The sequence below is a fragment of the Urocampus carinirostris genome, chromosome 16, assembly GCF_059441175.1.
Source record: "Urocampus carinirostris isolate Australia breed hairy pipefish chromosome 16, RoL_Ucar_1.0, whole genome shotgun sequence".
NCBI lineage: Eukaryota > Metazoa > Chordata > Actinopteri > Syngnathiformes > Syngnathidae > Urocampus > Urocampus carinirostris.
In genome coordinates, this window is record NC_142364.1 from 19,987,381 (window position 1) to 20,007,365 (window position 19,985).

The window sequence follows — 19,985 nt, forward strand, 5'->3', positions numbered from 1 at the left end:
TTGAACATGCTAAACAGACATTTTTTGGGTATCAATTAATACTGACACATTCATATGTGTGTATTCCCATTCTTCCACATTTTGCAGCAGCCTGTACAAATACAAAGAGGAAATTGATCGTTCAATAGTGGAGAAATGAAATTATTATGGGCATACCAGTGAATTAGTGCGTATGTGAATTATACTGTATGTCACAGTTTGGGTGTATGGGTTCTCTCTCTTTTTTTTTAATAATAACAAGTATGGATCTTGATCCAGTCATTTCAGCCTGAGTCAGAATTGATACTAATCCGTACATCAGGTCATGAAAATGACCTAAGTATGTTGCAACATCAAATAAACACTGAGCTCTGGTGCCTTGTTCCAATGTTTCACAGTGAGACATTACACTGAAACTCTTTGTGTATCCTCCCCTTGTGTTCATATGGAGAAAAAATACCTAAAGTTGCAGTTTTCAAAAGGTTTTTCTTGTCGGTCCCTTTATGACATGTATCAAATTTCAAGATGTAAAATTAAATCAGCTTCCAGAGATTGCTACTTTTGAAATCAAGAAGTCCATAACAATCAAGGCAAAAGTTGTGTTTTATAGGAAGGTTTCGCTGTCATTTCTTCATTCTTAGTGATAAGTGTTGTCGGTAGACTACCAACAGAGACACTCACCATCAACAGCTTGTCGTAGCATCTGCAGCTTCCTCTGCCGCTCCTTGATGCGGTCATAAGCCCCAGGAAGGCCAGAGCCGACTGATGTGGTGGAGAGGTGATGGGCATTCCGGGCCCTTAGCCCACCAAATTCAAAGTAGTGAGAGTCCCTTTCTCTAGACGGGTTGAATGCGGGTTTAATCCTGCCGATAGTTTGTGTGCTTAACGCGCTGCTGCCTCGTCGTGCGTCCTCCAAAGCTCCAAAACGAAGGGCCTCTGGGTCTATGCACGCCAGGTCTACTGAAGAAGCCCAGGACTTTCTGGTCTGTGCTGCCCGCAGGTCCGCGCTGTGAAAGGGTAAAAACCTGCCATCCAGTTCCACGGGTCGGCCTTTTTGCTGGGGATGAAGGGGATGGAGGTAGGGGTAGGAGTGCTGCTTCTGCTGTAATGAGATGATTGCGGGGCACATTTCGCCAGGACATTCCGAGTTGGGGTGATAGTCACAGTGAAAATACTGTGGGATGGTCCCTTCGTCCCCTCTCATGATTTCCTGGGCCGACAGGGAGCCCATGGAACGACTAAGGCCCCGATTGAGAGAACTCTGTTCCTGAGTCCTAGCCCGGTAGCGCTCCAACACCCTAGGGGCTGCGCTCCTTCCTGGAATGACATCAAAGTAAAAGTTAAATTTGGAAACCACAGAAAAAAAAGAATGTCACACAATTTTGCATATTCAATACAGACATTTCACCAAATCTAAAGGATTATAGTGGGGGTTTCACAGTGGAATGCAGTAAAATGTTGCCTTATTTCCAGGGAAAAGGGAGTTGGAGAATTATCAATCAATGAAAGCTCCTAAAGGATTTTGAGGATGGAAAACGACTGAGTGAACTCACTGACCACATCGATCTGTAATTAATGAGCAAGAGAGCTCATGCGTCTTTAGGAGGGAATGTTTTCGGTCCATCTATACTGACTTTGAAAGGCAATAGGCATACACTGATCTGGTCTCTGCCCTATATATAAACACCTATTGATATGGCTCATTTGAAAACATATACAGTGTACAAAGGAAAGCCGTAACTAATTTTTGGTTTGTTTTAATAGACATCTCCAACCATGCACGTATAAATTGTTCAGGATAACAGAGGGCGATTTCCTAAAGATGTGTTGCAAACTGTGGTTATTTCAAAAACAAGGAAGCCCAAAAGCCCAGAAAGACAATCGGTTCACTGTTATCATTAATCAAAAAAACTGTCTACAACACTGTGAGTGATATAAAGATAGCGAAGTTGCTGCCGGAGAAAGAAAACAATAGAGAATTTAAAGAGACACCCCTGGGGCTGCAGGCCTTTTATTCACAGAACCAAAACATGGACACGGACAGCAGATGAGCAGCAGCTTTTGGAGCTGGCCAAAATTTGCATCTCTAATCAATGCCATGCCACACTTACATGATCCGGATAGCAACCATGTTTGCACACTCTCTCACTTTTTCGTGGGTCTGGAAACATATTCTCAGAAAACAACCGGAAGGGATTTAGTCATACTTTCCGAAATCAAAGCCTGATTATGGATGTTTCTTGAATATTTACGCTCAGTTCGCATGGAAAATAGGCATACAACAGCCCAATGTAACACTTTATTTAATTTCATCCTATTTTTGTTTGGAGATAAATAAAGATACTAAAGGAAAGTAACCTCAATTTATACCACTACTAATGAGTGCTCACATTACCTGAAGGCAAGCCTTTCCCCCTCAGCCTTTCACGGATTTCCTTACTTCGCTCAGGAAGAGACTCCCTGTCAGTCAGCAGACCATCCAGCTGAAGCAGAAAAAGGAGTTAATGTCTTGTTTTATCCAAATCAATGTCCATTTTGCATAACTTTATCATAGTGGAAACAATCACGTATTAACTCACTGCTAAAATTATGTTATTTCTAAATTATTGAACAAATTTCTCTGAAAATATGTTATTTCAGACCCCTTCTTGACCATTCAGAGTAAAGCAGAATGTTTAGCTTCCCATTCTGCAAATAGATGTATCAAAACATAGTCCAATAATTAATGTGTGCTGGGCCTGTCGGCAAAGAGCAGAAAAACTTTACAGAAGAGAGAAATCTAGTGTCTAATCAAAAAAAAGGGAACGAGGAAAATAAAACTGAAAGTTGTATTTGAGAAACAGATTTGAAATAGTGAAACATTTATCCATAGTGTTAAAGAGGAGGCAATACCAAGTTTTTCAATAAGTAATGACCTTTATTTTAATGTGATTTACTTTTTAATTATAACATGGAAGTGACATTTTTTTTACAACCGATCAATACAAAGGAGTATGACAAGATCCACCTTATGAAATCAAATGACACTATTACTGAACAATGCAATTTCTAATGGCAGGAAAAAAAATCTGGATAGGTTAAGCTACTGCTAAGATAGTCTGAGAAGAAAATTGTTCTGGTAAATAGAGAAAACGTTAATTGTTAATTGTATATGTTTAATGGCCACAATTGTTCAGTAAATATGGAGAATGTTTGTGTGGTGTTAGTATGTGTTATTTTTGTGTGTTTGATGTGCGCATGGTCAGATTAAGAGGCTTCCCTGTTACTGCTAGCCATGGAAACCAGTGCTATTTATTTTAAGTGGGGGAGCAAACCCCTACCCGAAAAAAAAAAAGTCTAGAGGGGGGTAGGCGCCGCCAGGCTGTACTTGCCCAAGACACACTACACAATGGACAACAACAGACAGAAAAATAACTGGGCCAACAACATTGAGGAATGGACTGGAGCCAACTATGCCAGTACCCCAAAACAGGCCAAGAACCGTCAACAGTGGAGAAAAGTATCAAGAGTTACAACCCATGGGGTTAAGGGAACCATGAACCGTGAGCAAGCAGAGCATTTTCTAAAAAGGCCTGAAAATAGAAAGCATACCATTCATGCAGCTATGAGTGAAACGATTCCATAAGTCATTCAGGGACCTCAATAATAAAATTTAAACCAAAAAAAGCTTTCGATTTTTTTTTTCCGAGAGAACTTTTCATTCACTTTCCGCCATGAGTAAAGAAAATCAAGTCAGCCCATAAATCAGTTAAGACAGTTTAAAGCCTTTTACAAATGTAAATGGATAACCCTACAAAGCTTTTATTTTGAAAGCAGAATTTCCAGTAACTGTGTTGAGTTCCTGTAACAAGGGATGTGTCTAACTTGACCTGTCTCCATGACTAATCACAGATAGTGATAAACAATAAGTGCCGTTGTACTACTTAGTAATATTCCCCTCTAATTCTGACAGGCTGACAAAGTTAACAAACCAGATATACACAAATTGAAATAATTCGAATGTCAACTTTGTCCGTTGAACCACTATTTAAATTTATATAAAAAAAGCAACATAAAAAACAATGCGAATCTATGGTTAGTTTGAGTTATACCAATGTGTGACTTAAATAACATAAAATTAGGTCTACCGAAGGTTACAAAACCTCATTGCAGATATGAACATGGACGATCTGACTGCTGATTATTTTAGTAAAGTACATACCTGCGAAAGGCTACCTAGAACCAAGCGAACCAGCTTCCTGACATATGAAAACGGTGGGTCACAAGTGGAATTTCGAATGTGTTTGCTGCAGATGTCCAGCACCGTGCGCAAAGACATTCGGCTGATTGTGACGTCGTCACACATGTTGAGGAGCAGGCTGTTTAGGTGTTCCCCCAACTTCATGGGCTGCAAAGACATAAAGTCAAAACGCAAATGTTATGACGCAAGCAGGGGAGTAAGCTCAACACATGTTTTCCAGTTGCCTAAATTCACCTGACTTTGGGGTATCTCGTAATCTGCGCCCCAGTACAGGGTCATCCCCAAAGAATACATATGCATCTGCACAACAGAAGAGAGTATTATAACAAGAACATTTGACAATAAAGACATAGACATAGAGAATGTTTTACCAACAGGTGGCCTGAGCCAGAATGTATGAAAAAAGCTGCAAAATGTTAATGTATTCTTTGTTTTGAAATGTCAGGATCCTTAAAACAGAAATAGAGGACATTTTTTCCCAACTCTCTCTCCTGTTACTTAGTTCTCTGAAAAAATGTACTTCCACCCAATGTTAATCTTGGTGGAAGAAAGAATAACTTAACGATTGCCAAGAAATTCAAATAAACACCCCACAGCCAGAGCATGCATTTATCAACGCACACACTTTTTCTAAGAAAATAGAGTTTCGATAACAGCTGAGCAGAAGGTGCATTGGAATCAAAAACTCAACTTTCAGCACAGAATGTGTAATAACAAGATGACTACATATTTAAGCCATGAAATAAAGCCTTAGGGTGCACCAGAGACAGGACGAGTCGTAGAAAACTGACTCAGCATAAAAGGGTGTTGAGGTCTGCGGGATTATACTGGAAAGGGGAATGCAGTTATACAAGCTTTCAGCTCCTCTTCCGAAGGCAAACACTTGGAAATAAAGGAGGTGGGGTTTACAGAAAAACAAAACAAAACAAAAAGCAGTCAACTGTGAATTCTTGTGGATGAGTCAAGAGCTTAACAACAGTGATTTATCAGCCAAGGGAGAAATATTTGTATTTGAGTTCAAACTATAAAGCCTACACCTCATTCACCTCAGGGAAAGAATAATTACTGTTTTTCTAAAACTGTTTTCATATTGACATCATGAAAAAGTAAATTCTATCCATATTGGTTAGCCGTGGCTGGTTGCAGCCCCTTCCAATTCTTGTCGCGCCTTCAGCCTATCACAGCTCTATCTAAAGATCAGCCCTCCACCACCCGTGGGGAAGATTAGCTCCAACTGCTTCACAGTCCATTCCAAGGCCCTTCCTCCCCTGGAGCTCTTTTCTGGACAACAGACATTGAAGGTAACCCAAGTTTGACCTTTGTATCTTATGATTTGGCCACCCTGGAAAGCTCAATCTAGACGTCTGCCTCACAAAGGTTAAGTAATGGCCTGGCCCCCCCTTGGGGTTTTGACACTTTGCCCAGGGAAGGCGTCATGGCCAGCCACTGTCCTTACTTAGAGCTGACATTTCAAAATTGTCCAGACTGAATTTATCTCCAAAAGATGTGACAAACATATGTCTTTGTAAAGTCCACTATGAAAGTTGGCATCTTTCTGCCAGATGGCTGGACATGAGACAAGTTGTGGTTAAACTAAAAATTGTAGTCTAGCCCTGTCTACAAGAACGATACGCCTCATAAGGTATGCATGTCCCCACTCTCGGTGGTCCCTAGATAGAAAAATTAAATAAATGTCTGAATGTTAACCATAACAATGGTCCTCATTGTTCAGCCTTGGATGAGTGCAGAGTACATTCCTACACCATTAGCAGTACTTATACTTAAAAATCATACATTAACACATGCAAATAGGTCACTCAAATGTTTGTATGGGCCTCTAAATTTTGGTTGCTGAAACACAAGACAACAACGTGTCATAGTGTTCTTTACCTTCTCAATGTCAGCCACTGACGGCAGGCTGCTCCCCTCCAGGACTTCAGGGGCTGTGAAGGCTCTGAGATCCTGCTGAGTAACATACTCATCGGTGAAGGAAATGTTACCTGAGGGCATGAGTAGGAGAGACCATGGGGAGATGATGAAGCCCATTGCGGAGGGATCTGAGTAGTGGAAAGAGGCAATTGACATGAGAGATGATATCAGGAGCCAAACACATCCAACTAAGTAAATCCTGGTGACTGTCACAAACCAGGTGTGATAAAGTAAATTGTGGAAACAACGCATTAAGATTTTGTCACAGGCAATAAAACTTTTGTAGCCTGGATTGAGGAAATTCATGAATGATGAAGTAAATAAAAACGCTGCAAACATAGACAAAGAAAAAGGGTCTTTGAAAGAAATTTACTTTTTCCGAGCAAGCCACATCCAACCCACGGTTAGAGGGTGCTTTAAAAATATACAAAGGAATGTTTGAGCAATGCTGCAAAATTATTTTCTTTCAAAGGATACGAAAACCCAGGAGAACCCTAGGGAAAAAAAAACAAGCACACGAACAAACTTGAAACATTTTCTTAGCAAAATTGGAATTTGCTATGTAAATACAAGTTTCCTGTTTAAACCCAATGGGATGGAATATGGAATGACCGGGGAGAGAATCAGCTGCGTGGAATCCTGTTTGTTCTCAAACAATACAATCTGTTAATTGTGATAAGAGGAGATTTGAGTGACAGTTTAGTCATGTACTGAATGTTTTAGGCAGACAGTGCCTACACAGAGAATAATCATGCGTTAAAAGGTCTACAATAAGCGCCAAACACTGGAAAAAAAACATCAATTTTCCATCCTTCAATCCATTATCTGCACCGCATATCCTCAGTAGGGTCACAGGGGTGCTGGAGTACATCTCTGCTGTCTTCGGGCAGTGGGCAGGGGACAACCTAAACTGGTTGCCAGCCAGTTCTAGGGCACACAAACAGTCAACTCACTCGCTCAAACAAACCTAGGGACAATTTCGACCGGCCAATTAACCTGACATGCAAGTTCTTTGGAATGTGGGAGGAAACCCGAGTGCCTGGAGGAAATCCACGCAAGCATGGGGACAACATGCAAACTCCGCACAGGAAGGCTGGTACCCGGATTTGATGCCCTGATCTCAGAGCTGTGCCACAGACACAATAACCACTCAGCAGCCATGCCGCCAAAATAAAACAATATAATAACAAAAAATGTCCACAACAATTAATTGAAATGATGCGCAAAAAAGTCGGCCTCACACGCACACAAATCCACAACAGAGGATGAGACACAGATGGGTGGTATTATCTAAAAAGCACTTCAGCAAGATGTGGCAATAAGCATAAAAGTTAAAGAAAAAATATAATCATACAAACCCCACATGGGAAAGTCAGAATCTGCATCACTGTTCTGCCAAACATTGATAATAATTGATCGCAAAGGGAAATTTTTGGGTAGGTGGACCAAGCCAGAGGTTGAAATCATAAAACACATTTTGTTTAACTAGTACAAATAAAATATTTCTTGTATAATCATTGTGACTACAGTACTGCAGTTCACAAACAGGGTGAGAAAAGTAGAGCCTATTGTTAGACATGTCTATTAATAATAGATGGGCGCTGAATGGACTGTCATTTTTAGGACGCAGGTGAGTCATATAGTAAACAAAAAACAACCGCCACACAGCTAGTTAATAATAGTGATTTGAATAAAGCATACACATTCATTTTATTAGATATATGAGACAGAATGAGCTGTCACTTTATAACCAAAACTTGTTCATAATCGTAACTCTAAAGAGCTATACAATTGTAGTAAAAACAAAATGCGTACATAGGTAGACGCTTAGATGAGCCACATTTTCTTTTGAAAGAGGCAGTAAAAAACAGCAATTAGCACACTATGAAAATACACTCAGGAGTCACACTATTATAAACACAATCAGCTGAACTGTGTAGAACACTTTCCCTTAAAAGTAAGGATGCCCTAATATATCAGTCAGCAAATTTCTTTATTTCTGAGGGATCATGATATAGAGTTGAGTTATTAGTTTAAAATGTTTAAATACGAAAAATATTTAATTGTTTTAAATTATTCTTTCCGTCAGATGATATTATTCGCAAGTATAAGATCAGTTTCCATTGCTATGCAGATGACACTCAACTATATCTTCTGATGGAGGAATCTGCCCCACTAAATTTGGAGGCCTGTCTCCTTGAAATAAAAAGATTGATGTCACATAACTTCCTGCGCCTCAACCCTGAAAAGACCAAAATGTTGATTATTCGTCCATCTAAATGCCCTGACTTTACTGTAATGAACTACTCTCTGCAGCTGGTAGAAAATGCTGCAGCGAGGCTTAGACAAGAAAGTTTGATCACATTACATCCGTTGCAGCCTGGTCATCCTGGAGGGTGGATTACCTCATGTACGGTCCCTTCTCAAGGTTTCTTCATTTTACTCATGTTGAGGTTTTTGAGTTTTTCCTTGCCCTCATATAGGTTTTAGATCAGGGGATGGTGTAATAAGTCTGTAGTTTGCAATAATTTGTCATCTGTGCAGCCCTTTAAGACTCCTTGTGATTAGGCCTATACAAATACACATGACCTCACTTTATTCCTTTCATTTAAAATGTTTTTTTTAAATGCTCCTGTTTCAAAATATTAAAATATTTAAACAAATATTAAATATTAAAAATATTGAATTTACTTAATTTAACTAAGAAAATTGTCCAAAAAAACTGATGGTTAACCCTCACTTAAAAAAGAAATACCTACCTTTTAAAAGAAGGCCGGCACCTAAATCGCATTTTCTTTATAAGGGAATGTTTTTACTTTACATGTTTTACAGTTTAATTTTACTGTTATGAACAAAAGGAGTACACCAAAAAGACATATTTGTCATTAATTTCAACGACATTAAAAAAAAGCATCCTGAAAGGACAGCGTGATCCTTTTGTTACAACTCCTGCTTTATCACCGAATTCTAAAAGCGCAAGCGCGGTTCTTAACCTTGGCAAAACACAAGCCTCGCTGATAAGTTAAGAAAAAAAACTCCATGATACTCAGCAAAAAGTATCCACCCGAGTAGTGTACAGTATATATTGAGGAAATGTCTGGCTGGTTCGGGCAGACGGATGAAACTGAATCCTTGCAAAGTCATCAAAACAAGTGTGCCAACATAAGCAGGTACAGCATATGAAAAGACTGGGCAACACAGCCCTCCTAAAATAAAGCAGGGAAAAGAGAACCTTGAGGTGCCCGCTGACTCACCTCGCTCGCAGTGTACGGACTTAAAACCTTTTTTTCAGTAAGTGACTATGTTTACAGGCAGGCTTTATTCAATTCAAAATCAGAATATTGATGGTATCCGGTTACAATGAAGACATGTAGAATCTGCTCATTGAGGTTTCTAACAAACTGATTAAGACATTTAAGTTACTCCTTTCATATACGGCATACGGTTCAGTAAACCAATCCAATCATCCGATGCCTTATTTTTTTATTTTGATTTCAGTTTTTTCTTCTTCTTCGTTTCCACAATGATCTTTTGTCTTTAGTGAACATTAAAGGTGGGGTCAATTGCTTGAGGTGTCCTTAAAAAGGTGAAAGTTAGATATTTTCTCTCTTAAGTATTTCTTAACAATGTCCAACTGAGTCCAAAGAGACCTTATGCTTTATTTCCCATTGCACCCATCTGCTTTATTCTTAAATTTATCAAAGCTGTTCAGGGCAGAACACATTAATTCCGAGAAAAGGGGGATGGGGAGAGTGCTGGGGAGAGACGTCAAGCTCGTCCCTGCAGATTTTTAAAAAAATGGTAAAACTAAGAAAAAATCCTGCTTCTAGTAGGTCCAAATCCTAACCCAAACCCTCCAAAAGATGAAAAAAAGGTATTTCAGCGTGTCCAAGAAATGCATGCACTTGCATGCGTGTCCTGAAAAGGCTGCAATCATGACATTAGGCCAGGAGATGGCGGAAGGGAGTAACAACATTTCAGAATCCTGCACCCCACATGCAGTGACGTCAATTTGCAAAATGACACCCTTTGTGGTTTCCGCCTTTCAATTATTTGGTTATTTCCAAACGCTATGTAAATGTTTATTCCGATTCGTCCAGAAACATACGTTCTTATTTAAATGGAACATTTAATTATTTAAGACAGTTTTTTTCTCACTGTTAGGGCTGCACGAATCACCAAAATCTAATCGACATTGCCATGTGACATTGTGCGATAGTGTAACCGCAAAACACAGTTTTTCCAATAATTCAGTTTTGGTTTGTTATTTGAGTGATGGAGTGTTTGGCCAACAAGAATTGAATTTCATGGTTTAACAGCGCCGGCCAATCAGAAGCAGGTTTTAGTGGCAAAGACCAATAAAGGCCAGTCAAAGTTTGCAAGACGTGTGTGCACGACTTTGGTAAGGTGGTGTATGCTGCCAGTCAGTCAAACAGCCCTTGCACTAATGGCCACCAAAACTCGTAGCTTTAGTGGCCTGTTACATAGAAAATAAAGTCATTCATTAAATCAGACACCGAGAAAAGTCTGAAAAGCGCAAAGCATCCGGGAATACGTAGATTGAGACGGTATTAGAAGCTAAGCTAACAACTCTAAGCCACCACTGCCGAACGTGGCTATTCACCAATGCCAGATCCATTACCTATGAAACAGACGACTTGGAGCTACTAACTCGTGGGAAACCGATACATTTGTGACTCTTGTATTTTAGTCATTAGAAAGACCTTACAGAAGTCGCGGTTACCCGATCCTAGCGTGTAGGTAGCCAGCCTCTCTCAAAATTGTTTTATTACACTGAGAGGAGTTGTCCTCCAACTTCGTTGAACTTTTGGTTAATGACAATTAAAACTATTTATTTAACTGCAATTCTGTTTTTATCTGTAGATCACTATTTATTTAACTGCAATTCTGTTTTCATCAGTAGATCTATAGTTGTTATTTTGTTAGTCGTATATCCTCAGTCTTTTAAGGACGTCGTCTCAGGTATGTTAGCATGTTCGCCCCAAAAACAAAACAAACACAGAAACGCCCTTTTTTTTGTAAAGTCAAAAATCGCATGAAAATTGCAATACAAGTATGAAAAATATTTTTTTTTCTAGAATCATCCAGCCCTATTCTCTCGTATTGTTCAGTGTCCGGTACTACCAGGGTTTATCTGTCTTATTTTCTGTATTAAATTTAAGGTTTAACTTTTGAAAGCACTAATAGTATTTAATTTATAATGTTTATGGAGTAAGAGTGACGAAAAGGCTCTTAAGTGACGCTAACACGTTTTGCTTATTCCAAGGGAATCTGTAATTATTTTGATGAGCATGCAGTTGTATTGTGACAAGAGCAGACAAAGCAGGTAGAAAATGGCTAAATATGGAGGAAAATATGACTCTAGCAAGCTAAGACGAACAAGCCAAAAACTTTGTTGTCATCAGTTTTATAGACCACAAAGAACTCAACGCAAAGTGAGGTAAAAAAAAATGTTGGCAGATAACTCAATGCACAAATTAGGATAAGCAATACAAAGGGAAAGGGCCTGGCTTGAGTTTATGTGTTCATACCTTTGTGAAAGAGTTCTTGGAGGCTCTCAGCGCTCTGGCTGAGCACCGCCCAGACCTCCTCTTCCTGGAGCGGACCGCCTCTGACTTCCAAAGCTTCTGCCAATGAGACGTGCATCTTCCCTGTAAAGAAGTAAAGATGGAGAGGATGTTGAGTTTATGACCAAAACACTGTGTTTTTTGTCTTCATCTTTGTGGGATATCATGGAAGGAAGGAATTGCTATTGTATCACTGGCACCCCTATTAAAAGCACTGGAAATAGATCAAAAGCAGATGTTGGATCATTAAACTGAAATTGTATTTTTTGTATAGCCAGATACTTTATAAATTGGACCACAATCGCATATGTTACACCAGAAATAGGAAATATTGCGAAACTTAAAATATCATAGGCACAGACAATATGACAACAACAGTAAATCCCCGTGGGGCCTCAGCAAATCCCATGAGACTCCAGGAAGTAATGCAGAGCCTCCGCAAATCTAACCATTCATCAGGAAGCTTCTTCAGACAAAAGAAAGGAATCCTAATCAAAAATCATAGTTGTACTATTGATGTTAACACATGAGTAAGTAAAAGTTTTCAACAAATAATGCACAACATCATCAAAGCCAGAATGTAAACAAACATGATGAGCTACTGTACACATTCTCAAAATATCTGTACAATAGTGCAGGAATTATCACAAAACGATGATCTTCGTACTTCAGCAAATTAAACATGACTTTAAGAAATTAAATGGTAAAATGGTAAATGGTCTGTATTTATATAGCGCTTTTCAAGTCAATGAAGACCTCCCAAAGCGCTTTACAATGTGCTTCACACTTACCCATTCACACACACACTTCGAATTTAATCCGGTGAAGATTAGTTCCTAAAATAGCCTCTTTTTTGTCTCTAGTATCATTTATCATGGCAGAAGCAACACATTCAAACATATTGTATTTTAGCTTAGAATTATCGATTTTGCAGTTCATTGATAATAATAATTATTGATGAAAAATATATATACACACAAATAAATCATGCATGTGGTTTGATTTTGACAAACTGCAATTTACTAACATGGCAAGGAAAACTAAATCGTACGAAAAAATTAAGAACATTGTTGGAACATAGACTTGCAACGTTAGCGAGGGAGAGGGAAAGAAATCATGTAGCAGGAATGAAAGTACTGATCATTAAACCTGGTTTTAAAATAATTCACTCATCTTAATGATCAGAAATAATTTCATAGCGTTTCGGAATGATATTTATTCCCAGCGTACCTTGGTCAGCCAGAGCATCACGTGGGGGAAAAAAGGTGGGGGAAGGGCTGGCCACATGCGCACCACCCCTTATAAGTCTCTCTCTCTATCCCTTTTTTTAATCCATTGGCCTTCTTCAGCTAGGAAAGGGAGACACATGGCTGGGTTTTGCCATGTTTCCTGGCTGATGAGACAAGGCTTTGAATTTAGGCCTTCTTAGTCCCCATTGTCCCAAAGGGGGAAAGGCCGCTGAGGCCTCCCCTTCGAGCACATGTGAAGAAAAAGAGAGCCTCTATCTCTAAGGCGTGTCCTGTTGATGCTTCTCCAATTGGTAGATTAAGTGACAATAGGGGAAATTGCATTCAGACACGCAATGAAATAAATCATCTAGCAAGAAACATGACACATAGCCAAATCATTCAATATTTTGATTACAAATGAACATTTTGGGGTTTCAAATCTTGATTATACAACTGGAGAGTCTGGTCACTTCCTGTGAATCAATTGTGAGTCTTTCGTGGTGTTGGTAGAGTTAGTCGTTGGAAAAGGTTAGGGGAAATTGATTTGTGACAGTGTGGTTCCTCTACACAAACACAAAACAATACTTGCATTCTGACAACAATTCTCAGAGCACTTTTGAAAAACATGAAAAATACATTTGTTGACTAAGAATCAAGAAGCAATCAAAACTACAAATGGAGCTCCCTGAGAGTATGTGGGAATGGTTAACACATTTGCTGCTGTTGCAACATATTGGGAAATCATGGATATGAGATATCATTTGTATTTGTGTATGCTTGCAATTGGGGCACATTTCTAAAAACTAAATCTAATACTTAAGCAAAAAGAGAACAGAAGACATTGAGTGCTTTCCAAGAGTAAATTAGTCCATTTTGGTGTCCCACTAAAACACTGCAGACATGCTAACCACAATTTGCTGCCTGAAAATAGAAACATACCTGACCACGAACAAGTTTCAACAAGAAGAAGCCCACACTTGCACATATGGGAACAGTGTCAGCAGGGATAACACGACTGTGTCCGTTTATAAAAAGAAATGACAAATGACAGTGGTGCTCCCACTTTTCAGATTCCAATTTAAAACACAATTATTGTTTTGTTTTGTTTTTTTAAATCATTTTCCAGTAGGTCAACAAAGGTCACACATAGGCATGGACTGGAATTAAAGTTTGAGGGTTAAATAAAAAATCAAACGCTTGGCCGAAATACTGTGACAGCAACATTGAAATATATTACAGAAAACAACTTAATTAACAAATGACTGATCATCATATTACTAGCTAAAACTTTTGGCTAATACTCATACAAGAAAAGGGCATTTAAATGCTTAAAAACATCTTGTCAAAACAAACAAAGTGCAACAGATGAAGTAAAATGCAAATATCATGTAAGAAGTTCTTCCCATTACAATTTACCAATAGGAAACGTTACGGTAATTTTTGCACAGCACGTAATAAATGTCCATAAACGATAAGTAATCATTGCACTAATACACATGTCATAGTGCCGTGTTTAGATGTAGCATGCACCTGTACCTCTAGGCGTGACACCTAGGGGGCGATGGCGCTACATTGGACATAGCCATACAAACTAATGGCAGCTGCCGTTAATCATGAGGGAAGAAAAGTAATGGGAAAGCAAAGCCACCAGAGAACAGTGTCGGCATCCCTTTTAAGCAGACTTGTTGAGCAACATGGGAAAAATTCCAAGCATTTAAAAGCATTTCACCCAAAATACTTTTCAATCCTTGAAAACAAAATAAGATAATTCCAGCGTTTTCAAGGATGACGAGTACCCGTACACACCCTGAACATGAGCAAGTTCATCTCACTTTAGTACTTAGGATAAAGTGGCTGATTGACTTTGGCGACGAATGGATTCAATGTGACACAAAGTAACAAAGTAAAAACTGCTTAACTGTAGATCACTGTAGTGTTAGCATGTAAATGTAAGTGGTCTATATTTATAGATACACTGCCCTACTTACGAACATGATCGTTCGTAAATCGAATCTGTTCGTAAGTAGCTCCAGTGCTATATTTTGTATGGAATGTATGTTTGAGGTTTATAAAATTATGTTTAAGGCTTGTATAAGTAACCTGTATTGTTTTGAAACTGTAAAATAAACGTTTAGTAAAATGATGTGCTTTTATAACGTTACAAAGCAGGCTAAATGATAAAGCATAGGACAGAAAAACAAAGCTATACATTAGGCATTGACCTTCTGTGGTCTGTGAAGCCCTTTGAGACTCCTTGGGATTAAGGACTATGCAAATAAACATGACTTGACTTCACTATAAGGATAAATAAAGTTAAATGTAACTTACTTTTGGAAGAGTTAGGCGACTTCCTCCTCCATGGTAAAAAGTGGACGAAAATAAAGCGATCCAACCATTTTCTCAACCGCATCAAGCTTTCTTATTCCACTTCATTTCAAAAGAAACGGCTCACCTCTTATTCAAGCTTTACACCAACCATATTGAATGGATCCATGAGATATTAAACAATAAAAACGTCAAAGTTCTTAGCGTTCGAGAGATACAGTGCAGTGTGTATTCACACAAACCAGGAAGTAGAAGCCTTATTTCTTCTTCTGGGTGGATGCTGGGTGACATCTTACAGCGCCAAGCAGAAGAAAGAAGCACTAAAGCACTGTCCTCTACTAGGATAAAGGTGCACACGATACAAAATCTAACTTACAGCGATGTCGGGATATTTTTAGACATCCCGAAAAAAATGTTGGTATGTACCATTGTTCGTAACTTGAATGTTTGTAAGTAGGGGAGCGTCTGTATATCGCTCTTCAAGTCACTGAAGACCTCCCAAAGCGCTTTACAGTGTGCTTCACACTTACCCATTCACACACACTCACACACTGATAGCAGCGTCAGCCATGCAAGGCAACTACCTGCTTATCGGGGGCATTAGGGTTTCAGTGTCTTGCCCAAGGACATTTCGACATATAACACGGAGGAGCCGGGAATCAATCCTGCGACCTCTTGATCCAAAGACAACCGCTTTACCTCCTGAGCTACTGCCGCCCCAAACATTAGCCAGATACCAGTTAGGAGCACACAAAAAAATGAAAGCCTAGGGAGACGAAAACTTTTATGAAAATATCTTGTTGGGTTATTTCCAAACGCAATGTAAATGGGTATTCCGACTCGTCCAGAACCACAATATCTTGATTAAACTGAATATTTAGCAGTACTCCCATTTTGAAAATTTTCTCAATCTCTTTTTTTTGTGTACAAAAATGAACATAAGTACCTGTGTCGTAAATGAAATGCGAGCTTCTCATCGCAGACATTGTTTTTTCAGAAGCCTTTCTATGTTTCACTTTTTTCTTTCTTCTAATCATCTCATCTCATTAGCTACACCGCTTATCCTCAGTAGGGTCGCGGGGGTGCTGGAGCCCATCCCAGCAATCATCGGGCAGTGGGCAGGCGACACACTGAACTGGTTGCCAGCCAATCGCAGGGCACACAGGGACAGACAACTCACTCATTCACACCGAGGGACAATTTGGATCGGCCAATTCACCTGAAATGCATGTTTTTGGAATGTGGGAGGAAACCGGAGTGCCCGGAGGAAACCCACGCAAGCACGGGGAGAATATACAAACTCCGCACAGGAAGTCTGGAGCTGGATTTGAACCCACGCAGGAGGTGCTGCCCTCTTCTAATAATTTTCGGCCAAAAAATGTTCCATAATGAAAATTTATTTAGTGCATCTCTAGATACAAGTTTATTTTAAACATCAAATAAATTACAGTGCTACATTAAGTATCTCAAATAGTCCAAAATTGTTTTTTATCAATCGTGATATGTTTTTGATTATATGAGACCTGAAACTGTCAATTTCAAACTTAAAGTATGATACTTTAAGTACATAGAGCATCCATAGTATGGTACACTCAATTTGATGACAAGAGTACTAAATGTTCAATACATTATAATTAATTGATTGAAGAAATGTTAAAATCCTTGTGACAAAAAAGAAAATGACTCGAGCTGATAACCGTGCAGATGTTTATTTGCCTTTTATTCATTGACCGCCAATCTCTTCTGACCATGTTTTGAACAACGTGTTCTTAACGGTCGGTTTACTATCGGCAGGTTAAGATTTGAATCCTGCATGCCAAACTTTTTCACTAGGCTTACCGACAGATTAGTTGAGCTCTAACTTTTGTGAAGGTAAAGAAAACGTAGCATTATAATGGGGGTAAAGCTGGCCCAATACTATTTAGGGCAGCTATTTTCAAAGCCCCCCTTCAATCATGAGCAGCACCGTGTTCCAATGGGAGCGAAGCCGGCCTGTACTGGGGATAAAAACATTCCACCGTGTTGAAACAACAAAGCCTGCGAAACAATCAGTCTTCACAACAGTGCTCGCTATTCTCACGGCTAATGAGCAAGATGGCGAGGAAGCCGCTTGGCTCTCGATCTTCTCGCTTGCGCAAGAGAATGGATAACCTGCATTCCTGCATAAACATGGCAGGCCGAGTACAGGCATACTCATTAACTCCCTTCTCCAAAACGGGATTCAGAGAAGGGAGGATGTTTCACAGATATTTCCACCTCAAAACTGTCTGCTGACCCACTTTAGAAAATTCTGACATGCTCATATTTTCACATGATGCATTGAACTTTCTTTGCCGCCAACTTTGGATGTGGAGATCAAATTCTTGTCCACAAAAATCTGCTCGTACTCAGGGCTGACCAGTAAAAGGCGGGGTGTGTCGTTTGAGGTGTCCTTAGTCATATATTTTCTAGATTATGTATGTGTAGACAATGCACACCTGAGTTCAAAGAGCCCTTATGCTTTACTCTCCATTGTGCTTATCTGCCTGTACCTTTTATCAGAATGAGGGCTTAGGGGGGCAGGGATCCAGGAGAGAGATGTAATACTTGTCCTCGCGTCCTTCTTTTGGGTAGCGTCCAAATGCCAACCCAAACCCGGAAAGATTAAAAAAAAAAAAAAAACATCTGAGGCAAGGGTCTCCAACATTTTTCAGATTCAGATTTACTTTATTGTCATTCGTGTACACGTGTATACAGAACGAAATGACGATACATCTGACCCGCACAGTTTCCTTGAGCATCAGCCGGGATAGATAAGATTAACCATGTCTTCGTCAGAATTTTAGCCCAGCAGTTCGTCATCTCGCGGTTCGATGCCACTTCCAGTTGTTAAATGGTCCAGTTTATTGTCCAGAGAGCGAACGTTGGAGAGGAAAATGGATGGGAGAGGCGTTTTGAATGGATTAGCCTTTAGCCTAGCTGTTTGTTCCCAATTCACACACTGGGCACCCATTTTGATATGCATTTCATAATAACTTATGTTATTACTGTGTTGTAACTATGTAATTACCAGGTTAATTATTGTAAGTATCATCAAAAAGACTCAGTCAATTATTCAATTTACTCGAAAAATCACAATGACTCAGTAACAGTGAGCTCTTTTTAGAACAGGTCTACCGGTACCCCAGCTGCCCCCAAGGAGAACCCTGGTGCCTACGGGAAACATATTGGAGACCCTTGATCAAAGGCATGCACGTACTTTCACGCGTGTCGAGAATGACTAAAGCCACAATCATGACTAAGCCAAGAGATGGCGACATAAAGTTAAAGTTTCAAATTTCATACGTCTTTGACATCAAATAGCTAAATGAAACAGACTTATAGTGATCTTGCTGGCTATTATACTCAAATTCTAGTTCCTGTTAATCAAAGGAAAATGTTTGTTTTTGGCGTGATAGGTGCGTAATTTTGCTCTGTACATCAATGTCAGTTAAAACTTTTGATCAGAAACCATTGCAACAATTGTGGAGCAGGTTCTTCAAAGTCTTTTCATCTGCAAGTTCCATTTGAAGATGAAACAATCCACAGAAGTCTCTTAAACCAAGGTTAAAAGACACAATTTAAATTTAAAAAGAGAAAAAGATTTAATTTCTTGCGGGCAGCACGGCCGCACAGTGGTTAGCGCATGTGCGGCACATTCTGAGGTGGACTGTGTGGACTTTGCATCTTCTCCCCGTGCTTACATTGGTTCCATTCCAAAAACACGCTTGTTCGGTTAATTGGCCGGTCCAAATTGTCCCTAGGTGTGAATGAGCCAGTGAGTTGTCCGTCTCTGTGTGCCCAGCGATTGGCTGGCAAGCAGTTCAGGGTGTCCCCTGCCCACTGCCAGAGGATAGCTGGGATGGGCTCCAGCACCCCCACGACCATAATGAGGCTAAGCGGTGCAGATAATAACAATATTTCTTGCCAGAACGAGAATGTTAGAACAAAATTGTAAACCTTTGCCTTTTTGGGAAGCTGAATCTCTACAGACACATATCCAATTACTAAGTGCTGACAACAGGGAAAATGAATGAAGCAGAAGAAGATGGGAGTCCTCCCTGTTTCTACGCTACTTGTCCTAATGAGCAAAATAATAAGTGGCCTAGGATGAACAGTTTATGTCAAGTTGTACCTTGTTGGACAAAGTAAGTCATTGGTTACATTAGTTCTAAAGCATTTCCTTTTAGGTGAATACTATTTACTAGCAAAGAAAGAAAGAAAGAAATGGTAACATATGGCCAAGACGTTAAAGCAGACCTCACCGCAATACAGTGAGTTATAAGATCTTTTGAGGAAAAGACACCAAAAGACCGAGATAAAAAAGGAAAAACAAGTAGTGAATTCTAAGAAGTTCTCAATAAATGTCATTAGATATAGTTACTTATGATGGCAAATACTACTAATTCCAGGAACCAAAAGAAGGAATGCAGATTTCCAAAGGTTTTCAGGTTCCAAAAAATCTCAGTTTATTAAAACTATTCTCAACAGTAAACGCGTTATGTTGCATTCACTGCTTGGCCACAGTCACAAGGACTTAAAAGAAACTAATCCTAGAAACGTGATATCGCCTTTTACCCCATACTTAGCGTGAAGCTTTTCCTTTCCTCCCACCTTCCTGCCTGGGACTGCTATGACACACAGATGGACGTGAAAACAATCTTTTTTGTTTTATAA

The 19,985-nt window shown here is 39.5% G+C and overlaps 1 protein-coding gene across 4 annotated transcripts in view; it reads right to left on the reverse strand.

Annotated features, from left to right (window-relative positions):
* The window catches only part of ptpn13 (protein tyrosine phosphatase non-receptor type 13), a 57,996-nt gene that overhangs the window by 30,006 nt on the left and 8,005 nt on the right, over positions 1-19,985 (reverse strand). For all 4 annotated transcript variants that reach the window (XM_088355873.1, XM_088355875.1, XM_088355874.1 and 1 more), the window contains exons 2-7: positions 11,701-11,820; positions 6,110-6,276; positions 4,454-4,519; positions 4,181-4,366; positions 2,375-2,462; positions 661-1,296 (exon numbers count right to left, since the gene is read on the reverse strand). In XM_088355873.1, the coding sequence (XP_088211999.1) occupies positions 661-1,296; positions 2,375-2,462; positions 4,181-4,366; positions 4,454-4,519; positions 6,110-6,276; positions 11,701-11,815 (1,258 nt within the window). In that variant the 5' untranslated portion in view covers positions 11,816-11,820. The remainder of the gene's footprint in view (positions 1-660; positions 1,297-2,374; positions 2,463-4,180; positions 4,367-4,453; positions 4,520-6,109; positions 6,277-11,700; positions 11,821-19,985) is intronic.